Source organism: Falco rusticolus, chromosome 12, assembly GCF_015220075.1.
Source record: "Falco rusticolus isolate bFalRus1 chromosome 12, bFalRus1.pri, whole genome shotgun sequence".
NCBI classification, from domain to species: Eukaryota; Metazoa; Chordata; class Aves; order Falconiformes; family Falconidae; genus Falco; species Falco rusticolus.
The window spans coordinates 27,484,645-27,495,948 of record NC_051198.1 but is presented as its reverse complement, the minus strand read 5'-3'; the positions used below and the strand labels follow the sequence as shown (position 1 = coordinate 27,495,948).

The following is an 11,304-nucleotide window of genomic DNA, read 5'->3' as shown; positions in this document are numbered from 1 at the left end:
TGTATCTTCCTTTTTCCAAGGATTAATGCAGCTTTGGATTTCAAAAGTGTTTCTGGTTGCAAATGCACCAAAACTGTGAACATCTTTCCAGGGAAAAGGTTCATGCTCCCACACAAACGCTTCCCCAACACACAAGTGGTGTGACTTACAGAATTCTGAAGTGTCACTTCAAATACATTTAATATAAACATATAGAAGATCTAGAGCACTGCCTCGTGTTTCTCTTGCATTTCAGAGTTAGACTGAAAAAAAAATTAATTAGTGGAAACTGGCAGAAACCTGAGGGAGGGCTTTTCCTCACCTCATACAGATCCATCTATACCCTGGAAAGAAATATAATTACATATAACACAAAAAATAGCAGGGAACAAGGTAGGTCGTGGGGAGAAATGTGGAAGTTGGGAAAGATCATCGCCAGTAGACCCAGCAACAGCTGGCAGCCTTCAGCCACAAGGCTCCTTTCCCACACAGTCCTCTGCAGCACGGACAAGTAAACGAGGTACTAAAAAACCCACTTCAGTGTTTTGACCTAAACACTACTTTGCTCGAGTGTGCACGATTTTCCTTGGGTTTTCTGAGTCTGACAGCTTTTGCGCTTGCTGCTGTAGGTGGCACTGAGCAAACGGCGAGGATGTGTCCAGCTTCAGCAGCGCAGATGAAACCCTCAGCCCTCTGAACCAAACACCCGCCTGGAGATCCTGGCTCTGTCCCACAGTATGCAGGCACACAGCGCTGCTTATGTGATGTTTACATCATTCTACCTATTGCAGAAACAACCAAAATTAATCATTTTAATCCCCATGACATTCATTCTTATCCAAGGTTTTGCTTTCTGGACAATATGTACATTTTAAAGATCGGTTTGTAGCTATGCCTATTGTCAGGAAGATGCTATTGTTAAATCTTAAAAGTTCCTCCAAAACATTTAACCAGAGATGTTAAAGAGTGCACCCTACTTGGTTAACACAGCCACCTCAGCTGGCTTTGCTTTCAGTTACAGCTGAGCAATTAGGGTGGCTTTGCAGATTACCATACCTAATGGCACCTGAAGGTAGGGATGTGGTAATTAATCCGACCTCCTCCAGCTGTGAGGAGGGGCTGAGCAGGCACTGCTGCTTCCCAGCACTGCCAGAGGCTGGGCAGGGGCTGGCTGCTCCAGGGTGGTTAGTTTGGGATTAGTCCCGGCAGCTGTGCCTGCTTGGGAAGCATCCCGGTGGCCTGGACGCCTGTGCTGTGTGTCCTGCTTCTCCCCGCTTGGTTTGCCAAGTGTCTCTAACCAGGCCACAAGGAATCTGGAATTTGCAGGAAACTTGGAGCTCGAAAAGGAGCAAGATGCTCTTGAAAGACCTATCTGGGATCTATGGAATGAAGAGCAGGGTTTACAAGGAGCCAGCCCGCTTGTGAAATATCTGCTGGAAATACTACAGATCACAGTGATCTGAGACAGTTGTCTGGTGGTTATAGATGGCACCTTATGGCCTGTGTCATCCTGCACCCAGCACCCAGTGACTAGCTGAAACCTCCTAAGGGTGACAACTATGGACCACTGGGCTGGAGGGTGGCAGTCATCTGAGACGTAGCGACTATGAACGGATTGCATTCATCTGCAGCAAACAGAACAACTTTTAAAGGGGATGCAGGTACTTGGATGTTCAAAGGGGTAGATTTATCATCACTGAGAAAATTAGAAGAAGGAAAAATCTAAACAGAAAACCACAAATAAACACCAGAACCTCTAACACAAAATTATTAAATAGGTGGGGTTTTTGGTTTTTTTTTTTTTAAAAAAAAAGGTCCTGATTTAGCAATTGTCAACAAGGATACTGAGGGCTGTGGACTGATGATGTGACCTTACACTGCCCGGTATCTCCAGGTAACGTACCCTGCCATGGTTAAGAACTGTTCTTTGGCCATTCTGTACCTGCTGGTGTATCTGTAGGAGCCCCAGCACCCACGCGGAGCACAGCCCAGAGGCAGCCTGGTGACCAGCTCTGTGTTTGGTTTTGCAGCGCGAGCACTGTGCACGCTGCTGTCCCGCACCCGCTCTGGGAGCCAGCGGAAGCCAGGTCCTGGCTGCAAACCCAGCGCTTTGCACAGCAGGTAATTGCACTTGAGTTAATGGCAAAAACTAGATGGTGAGACTGTTAAAAGGCTCCTCTACAGTCCTGCAGGATCTCCACCTCCCCCTGGTCTGTTTGCCCCGGGTTCCCCTTTCCCAGACTCCAGCTGGTCCCAGCCACAGCCGGAGGACCTCCCCTGATGGCCACCTTGGCCGGGATGTGGATTGGGCATCTGCCTTCCCACTTACACCGGCAATTAGAAGGCTGCCCTGAAAGGCAAAGTGTCAGACACTCTTGGTAGGAGTTTGTGAAATCAAAAGAAGGGGGAGGAAAGAGAGGGAGAGGGAAAAGGGTCTCACCAGCAGGGTAAAGCCGCAACTTCTCGTGGGTTTTGAAAGAAAATGGGAGAGCGAGACTGGTTCAAATGAAACCGTGGAAGGATCAGCCAGGGCAATGTAACTCAGCTAGCAGTGGCATTTCATACGGCTTGACACTTGTTCTCTCTCCTGAAATGTAATGATAGTGGAGGGAGAAAGTGCTGTGTCCTGCCCAAGGCTCTCTCATAACAAAAGCTTCCATGAAACCAATAGATTTCCTTACATCCAGCTCCATTAAATACTGCAGGATGCCACGGATCACCCTGTGGGCTGTGCTCTGAGGGCAGGTCAGAGCTCACGCTCGTGATAAGCTTTAACTCAGATGTGCTGCCACTGCGGACACTTACACAGGAGTTTAACTTACGTGTGGGACCATCAGGGCTGTTGCAGCCTGGGTTTATCTAGATGATAAATCTACCCCTTTGAACATCCAAGTACCTGCATCCCCTTTAAAAGTTTTTCTGTTTGCTGCAGGTGAATGCAATCCGTTCATAGTCGCTACGTCTCAGATGACTGCCACCCTCCAGCCCGGTGGTCCGTAACTGTCACCCTTAGGAGGTTTCAGCTGTTCACTGGGTGCTGGGTGCAGGATGACACAGGCCATAAGCACACACCTCCCTGAGCACTGCCTGGGTGCTCTGCACTTGCAGTAGCGCAGGAGGATGCCTGATGTTTTAACGCTGGTTTTGCCTTAAAACTCCTTCCCAGCTTTTGAAATAATTTCTGATTATATGTGAGTCATTACACTGTTGCACTGCTTTTCCTTTTTTTTTTTTTCTTCTTTTTTTTACAGCACAACATAAAAGTTAATGCTGAACCGTGCTGCCGCCAGGTACGTAAGATGTTCTGCCTTTCCTCAGAGATGGGTGCTGCTCAGACGGAAAGGATGACATGACAGCTTGACAGCCTTTATACGCGTTACAAGTTGTACCGGTACAAAAGCAGCGAGGTAACACACAGAAGCTATCATAGCAAGTGCAGCCTGGATTGAAGATGACAAGCTGGGAGATAATTACCTGCAGCACGGGGATGATGTCTGAAAAGGCCCCAGGTGAGGCAGTATTTCATCCACAGCCTTCTGCCTGAAGTTTGCACTGCAGAAATCTCTGGAGCCTTCCCCACATTGGCCCGACCTCTGAGCCTGCTGCATTTTCACTGCAAAGCCAGCTGGATTTCAAGGAGTAGTGTTCTGTGCCCCCAAAGGTTGGGTGTTTCAATGCAAATATGGGTTAAAAACTAGCCGCAGCATCTGTCATTGTCCTGGTTTCAGCTGCGATGGAGTTAATTTTCTTCTCAGTAGCTGGAACAGTGCTGTGTTCTGGATTTAGTGTGACAATAACGATAACACACTGATGTTTTTAGTTGTTGCTAAGTAGTGCTTACTCTAAATCAAAGACTCTTGAAGATTCCCATCCCTGCCAGTGAGCAGACGCACAAGCAGCTGGGAGGGAGCAGAGCCAGGACAGCTGACCCGAACTAGCCAGAGGGATATTCCACACCATAGAGCGTCGCGCTCAGTGTATAAACTGGGGGGAGTTGGCCGGGGGCTGCTGACCACTGCACAGGGACGGGCTGGGCATCGGTCAGCGGGTCGTGAGCCGTTGCATCACTTATTTGCCTTGTGTTTTATTCCTCTCTCTCCTTCTCCTATTTATTAAAATTATTATTATTACTATTATTTTTACTTTATTTCAATTATTCAACCATTCTTATCACAACCCACAGTTTTACCTTTTTCCTGTGAGCGAGCAGCTGCGTGATACTTAGCTGCTGGCTGGGGTTAAACCACGACGATCATACTGAGACAACAGCACAACTGGTTCATTTTCAATTAAGAAGCTTAATTTTTCAGCCACTTTAAAAGATGACGGTGATGCTGTGCACAGCCAGGGTAGTGAGGGTCTCTGCGATACCAAGAGTCCCAATGGGCGGCTGCACAAGGGACAGGGGTACAACCTGTGGGGACAAAGAGATGGGGACGGGAGATGCCAGGTGTGGGTGCTAGTGATGCCCAGCCTGGCGTGCCGCCACCCAGGCTATCCATGGTTATAGCTTTCTATAAATCACCTCTTCCCCAGGACTCCGTTCTGTGCTGACCACCAGCCTCATGGCCCTGGCTGGGACCACGCACCGGGCTGGAGGGCTGTGAACGCAGAGGGGCGGTAGGGCTGAGGGGGGAGATGCTGTGACATCCATGAGGCTCCCCTAGCCATAAACAAGTGTCCATGCTGATGGCAGGGCTGCAGGGCTTGATCACTCACAGATCTGAGCCCTGTCCCTGCTCTGCAATACCCGCAGTTCTTTCTCCCAGCAGTAACGCTGGGTCTCCTTGGCCACTGCCTCCCCCTCCCCATCTCCCCCGGCTGTCACATCCACACCGCCCCACCACTCGCTCTGATGTACCTTATATCCACAGGACAGCAGAGCAAAGGGAGCCAGAGACAACACAAGGGGAGCCAGACACAGTGCAGGATCCTGGCGGAGGGGAGCAGAAGTTGTCCACCCTTGTGGATGAGCAGCCCTTGTCCACCCAGCTGGTCCCACAGTCCGTCCCTGCTGTGGTGCTCTGCTCCCTGCTGCCTGCACCAGCCTGGCCCAGCTGCACAAGGTGGGATTCCTCCCACCTGGTGGATGGCGCCTGGAGTCCCAGTGGTGGAGGCTGGAGGGAAGCCGAAGGTTAATGTTCTTCATTCTCAAGCAGGAACCAGTTCAAACACTTTCTTCCCCAGGAGCTCCAGTGGGTAAATCGTTGGCTTTGTTCTTCCTGGCGATAGCTGAGCTCCTGGCCTTCAGGCTATGCCCTGCCTGAGCTGGGTGGAGAGGAACTGGGGCTGAATGTCGGTGCCATTAAGAGAGATGCTACATAGTCATGAGAAGGAAATGGCCCGAGATTGATCCAGCTGATCCAATGCTGATTCCAGTAATCCATGGTGCCGCAGCCCTGTGCTGGTGACTGGTCAGTCTGTGCTTCTGCCTCGTTTTTCTCCCCTTAAAGCTCTTCTTTTGCCACAGGTGTCCACACACGTGAGAGGTGCCAGCCTACCCACAGGATGCCTGCCTGACCTCAGACCTGGCATCTCAGCCTTCCTGAGGAATGACCCAAAGCCACCGCAGAGCCCAGCGGGTCCTCCCTCTGGGCCGAGGCCCATGGCCACCGTGTCTGGCCAAGCTCATTTCGGAGTCCTCCCACCAGCAGCAGGTTCAGCCTGGGTTGGGGGACCACATCCCCCAGGGATGGAAGGCAGTGGCCACTTTCCCCCCAGAGCCACCAGTACCTCAGCAGGTTATGAACCGAGGAGAGGAGGCTGGCACGGAGTGTGGAAAACAGGAGTTGTCATCATGGGGGACACCCTGGCCTCCAGGTTTTCCCTTTCACAAAGTGTTGGCTTCAACTCTGCAGCAGCTCAAGGAGAAGCGCTGGCAGTGTGGGCTCTGCTCCACCTGCCCATTCAGCCCAGTCCCTGTCCCTGCACGAGCAGACAAGCTTTACCAGAAGCAGATGGGATCACACAGGTGCCTGAGAAGAGCTGTTACTGTGTGTATGTTTATAGGAACTGGGCACTGGGGTGCATTCAGAAATATGACAGATTTTTTCCCCTCCACTTCTAGTCCTAAGAATAAAATATAAGCGACCACATGGCTAATTTAATAATTGCATTTTATTGTTTCCTTCGAGTTTGGAAGCCCGCAACATTTGGAAAATATTCCTAAATTGAAATAACTGTAACAACCACAAAAATAAGGGTCCAGTTCTACAAACTGTTACTCATGAGCAAACCTAAGTCCTAATATTCCCATTGACTAAGCCCACGGTGTAGGGACCAAAAATATAATCCTTTGAATTCCAGGTAATATTTTATGTATGTATATCTATGTATATATGCATATGATAGAAACAGATATTTGTATGTTTCTTTGAGATCTAGACAGCATTTTATGTACATATATGTGTATATGTAGACAATATGTATATATCCAATATGTATGTAGAAAATACATACATATATTCATATACTATATATATGTAGGGGTGTGTGTGTGTATACAATATATACATGTAAGTGCTTCTGCTCTCCAATTCACCATAAACATGACTTGGACAGACAAGGGCCAAACCAGGAGTCTAAGGCTGAAAAGCTGAACCCACGTGTCACTTCTTCACCTGGTGATGGTCACTCCTCTCCTGCCTGTAGCTGTTTGCAATACTCTGGGGTGGGGACTGAGATGAATTGGATGCAGCTCCATCAAATTACATGAAATTTGGCTAGCATCGAGGGGGCCCCAAGAAGTGTTAGGCACTCCATAGGTACCCCTACATAGGTATATGCAAAGGTGGATGCTCCTCTGAGCCCATCTATATGGACAGTGCCTTTAAGTGCACCCTCTCCGCGGGGTAGCGAGGCGCGTGGGAGATGCGCAGCCGCAGGTGCTGCTGAGCCTTGCAAGGTGGGTATCTGGGCCCCCCCCCAGGACCTTTATTGCTGGCACCAGTGCTGAGAACCGGGGTGGCTCTGGGCAAGGGAATCAAGGGACGGGGTGATAACCCCATCTGGCTGCCTGCATCTCACACCAGTGCCATGCCGTCCATGACGCAGCTGCACTTCTCAACGATCATGTTGGGAAACTCGGCTGCTTCGATCTCCGTGCGGTTGCCCCTCTTGACAAGGTACATCATGGGGAGCGGGGAGCTCTCCACCACGGCACAGGTGCGCTCCCCGTAGCCAAAGTGCCGCAGCGGGCTGGGGGGCTGCAGGCAGCCCCCCGAGCACCGGTAAGCCTGGTACCCTGCGGGCTCAATGATCCAGTACTGCATCCAGGTGAGCTCACGGAAGTTGACATAGTGTTTCTGCCGGCAGCAGGTGGATTTTGCTGTCACCGCCTCCTCCTTGCAGTCCCCAGGGCCCCTGCGCCAAGAGAGAAACAAAAACTGATGCCGTAAACTGGAAACTGGGAAGGTGGGAGAAATAATCCTCTCCCTGTTAATAACAGAGGCGGGCCCCGAGACATGAAACCTGGGCCATGCCTGGGTTTCATTTGAACATTCAGACAACAAATACGGGAAGAGGAGAGGTGTGATTTGGCAACAACTTCCTAACTCCTCCATTCACAGCGGTGTACTTGTGAGGGCAAGAACTGCACGCCCTGGGTCAGCACACACAGTATGATAACTCAGGAGCAAAGTTACAATGGGGACAGCACCAATTTAGGTTTCGTACGTACCCATAGTCTTCCAAGTTGAGGGTGTAAAGCACCAGTTCAGGTTTGCCTAGGGCTTTATCCTTGGGGTCCTGAGAGGTGAAACGCACGGCTTTGGCCATTTCCAAGGCATGGCTGCCTACCCTTTCTCCTTCAATCCAGACCTCCAGGAACATTGGCTCACGCCGCTTGTTTCTCAGCCAGTAATGCACGGCGGGCGTCACATCAAAGTTCTTCCAGCCCGACTCACGTATAGGAATCAGCCTGCGCGACAGGGGCTTGGCATTAGAGAAAAGCCGATCTGATAAAGCTCAGGCTCGCGGCACTGTTACTGCAGCAGAATAATTTGCTTGCTGTAGATTGTCATGTGCTTTGATTACATGATAATTTTTGCTGAGAGCTCTGGGCGAGCACCCACAGCAACTAACTCACACCTCAAAAAAGAAACACACAGATCTAACAGACACCGAAGGGCTAAATAAACCCCTTTGTGCATGCTCATGTTAAGGTATTCATTCATGCTCATACAGAAATATAGCGCTGCAGGACTATACACAGCCTCAGTATTAGTGACAACAGCCTGGTGAACCCCGCTACTCCCACCTGCTCCTCTCCTGGCTGTGTTAAAGCCATAAGTTTCTACCCACCCAGAGAATTGGTTTGATGTCTAATTCTGCCTTCAAGGGTTGTAAAACTTCCACGGAGCTCAAGGCTACAGAATCAGATGCTTTTTACATGATTTACTTATTTAAACCAGCTAATGAAATGGCCAATGGAAAGAATACGAGCAGTGAGTTAGAGAGAGAAGTGAACAAGGTGGAGGGTTTTAGAGGGGAAGACCTGGCAGTACATGGCATTGTTTGACACAGCAATAGATTATTTCGATGAATCATCATATATCACAGTCTTAACCTAATAACTGCTCTTAGGGACTCATTCTGGCTTTAAAAGCTATAGGGCCTGATTCTGTAGATGTCACCCCATCAGACCGACCGGAGGCACAAACACATGGCACCCGAACCTGGCCAGAGGACCCGTACCCATAACTAGAGTCCTGCCTCCAGGAGTGGTCCCTTTCTTACCTGGAGTCTATCAGGGAGGTCCTGTTGGTCCCATCGTGCTGCCGTTGCACCCAGTACACGCTGACTCTGGCGTTGGAGACGGGCCTGTGAGACTGCTTGGCAGGCAGGTTGGCTCTGTCCAGAGGCTTTTTGAAAAGTTTCAGTTCAGCCATTGCCACTTCGCTGTTTTCAGGTATTCTGCCCTCCATGTCAAAGATCAGGTTCTGGCGCATGGTGGTGTCAGAGGAGGGGACTTCTCCTGCCATGCCTTTGCAGGGGAACAAAAAAGACAGCCTGTCATTGCCATCCTGGTGAGCAAAGCCCCCACACTTTGTCCACAATTATCATCACAACACACCAACACACGCCTTCCAGGCTCCAACACCAAGCCCCCACCACTAAACACACCTTTTCTAATGCATGCTTGTACCAGTGTCTTGCAAATGCCCTAATTCTCCTATGCGTTGAGTCTCTGCAACCTGGAGGAAAGAAATCTCCTATATAATTTGGCCCCAAATTGAGCAAACCCCATGCATCTCTTTGTGGCATCTCTTTGTGCCAGCTCTGGGCATGAAAGCAGGAATCTGCACCACTTGCAATGAAAGAAGTGTTTTCATTTGCTGCCCAGGGTGCTATGTATGGCTTTTGAAAGTGAAACAAGCTCGAAGCGTCCTTGCACAGACACTATAGTGTCTGTACAGCTGATATCCTCCTTGATATTTTTCCTAGACAAAAAGAGAAAAAAAAAAGATGGGGGAGAGTGAATCATTCTCAAAGAGTGTGATTCATATTAGAGAACTTTCTGGAGTTTTGACCCAAAACCTGCAAGGTCTGAACTTTCTACTGACTTTTTTTTAAAAAACATCATTCTTCCACCTGCCCAAAATGTTGCCTGGGTGCCAAGGCTTTTCTCTTCTATTGAGCTCCAGCAGCAGCCTGCCCTTCGCAAGGAGTGTGGGACTCCCTCTCCAGGTGCAAGGAGTTATTAGTGCGCGTTAATCTTTAAGATGCTGTAACATGCACCTCTTCTCCCCAGCTCAAGCTTGGAGCCAGACCCAAGCCTCATTCCTGCCGTGGGTTTGCTGCTGCCTGCCCTGTGTCAAGCCAGGCGAGCATGAGCATCTTCCCTTGGCAGGGCACGGTGCTTTGTGAGCTCCCAAGAGCGAGGGCAGAAACGTTACCTGCATTGCCAGGAATCCCCCTGAGGATGCCAGCCAGGCTCGGCAAAGCTCGCCGCTTCACCCTGTGGCGCTTCAGCATGGAGATGTATTTGTTCTTTACGTGGTCTGGGATAACCAGGTCCACCAAGTCTCTCTTATGAAGTTTAGGGACCTCGGAGAGCCCCAGCTGCTTCAGCAACACCTCCTTGAACCCTTCCTGGTTAAACGCTTGGACCGTGATGACCAGGCAGAGCATGCAGAGCATCCGGGCGAACCCCACGTCCATCCTCCTCCGTCAGCAGAGCAGCTGCCTGCCCGGCAGAGGTGAAGGGGAGATCTCGCCGGGGCTGTTCCCAGCAGAGGTGTGGTGGCAGGCTGCCTGAGCAGGACAGAGGTCCCCTGCGCTGGGGTTTTATAGCCATCCTCGTCCCACTGGCACAACAAATTCCACAAGTGGGGACGAAGCAGAGGACTTAAAAGGATCACTCCCCTGTTGGTAGACACATGCCAGTTTAACACCTTCATCTAATACAAACTTAATACAAGCAGGTTTAGGGGACCTTCCAGATTCCTTCACGGGGAAGAAGTTTCCATCCTTTCTTAATGCCCTGTAAACTTTTGCCTAGAAAACCCCTGAGTGATCAGTGTGTCATGTTCAGCCTAGGTCAGGGAGGAAACACATCTGCAGAGTACCTTGCTTTATGTACCGCACATATGATTCTTAAAGGAAGCATCAATCTTCACCACAGGGGACTTGCTACCTAAAATAGCCAATATCAATCAGGAGAATAATGCTTTAGCTGGAAGTCCATCTTTATGGCAAGCATTAAGAAATCATTTAAAAACTTTATTTTGGGGGTAGTACCACTTTGATCTCTGAATATTTGTATCAAGCGTGTGAATCAGGGCAGTGAATCACAGCAGTTAAATGGTTTATGGCCTTTTACGCCACTTCTGAATCACGGAAGGTGGAAGATGTACAGGCCTGACATTTTAGAAAAATGTCCCATCACTCTTTATGGATTCCTGTGGGTTTCTTTATACTTGTGCTTAAAAGAAGGTGGCTTTATATAAAGGCAGATCACCTTTCAGTGAACACGAGAAACCACTCTGCTTTTCCAGCATATGGATGAAGAATATTGGTATTTTGAACACTATTAACCGCCACAATAGAGACCTGTCTCTGGAGAGTGAAGCTGACCTGGAGGCTGGTGGGGCTGTTGGATGTTTGCCTTGAAGTCAACCTTTAAATCTGCAGCTGACATCCTTTGCTTCCCTGGCCTTTGCTGGTGTAAGATGCAGAAGTCTATTTTTGAAACCAATCCCAGGAGAAGTAGATGGGAAAAAATAAAATGTGATCAATAAAAAAGTGTAGGAGGATGGCACCTGGGGCAGATTCTCATCCCCTCCAGCAGTAAGGCATCTGAGCATACACATACACGTCTTCAGC

General features: G+C 49.5%; 1 protein-coding gene across 1 annotated transcript; it reads right to left on the bottom strand.

Moving 5' to 3' along the window:
• Positions 1 to 6,849: 6,849 nt before the first annotated feature.
• Positions 6,850 to 10,140, bottom strand: LEFTY1 (left-right determination factor 1). The gene is made up of 4 exons (XM_037405971.1): positions 9,876 to 10,140; positions 8,716 to 8,950; positions 7,658 to 7,897; positions 6,850 to 7,341 (listed from the first exon to the last, which is right to left on the bottom strand). The coding sequence occupies exons 1-4, from the start codon at positions 10,138 to 10,140 to the stop codon at positions 7,002 to 7,004; spliced, it is 1,080 nt and encodes a 359-aa protein (XP_037261868.1). The 3' UTR covers positions 6,850 to 7,001.
• Positions 10,141 to 11,304: the final 1,164 nt, after the last annotated feature.

What these genes read in the sequence shown, in the direction of transcription:
- LEFTY1 (XM_037405971.1), bottom strand. Translation starts at nt 10,140, where the DNA reads ATGGACGTGGGGTTCGCCCGGATGCTCTGCATGCTCTGCCTGGTCATC. An exon ending in ACCTCCCTGATAGACTCCAG is followed by an intron (nt 7,898 to 8,715) that starts GTAAGAAAGGGA and finishes CCTGTCGCGCAG; the next exon opens with GCTGATTCCTATACGTGAGT. An exon ending in CTCAACTTGGAAGACTATGG is followed by an intron (nt 7,342 to 7,657) that starts GTACGTACGAAA and finishes CTCTTGGCGCAG; the next exon opens with GGGCCCTGGGGACTGCAAGG.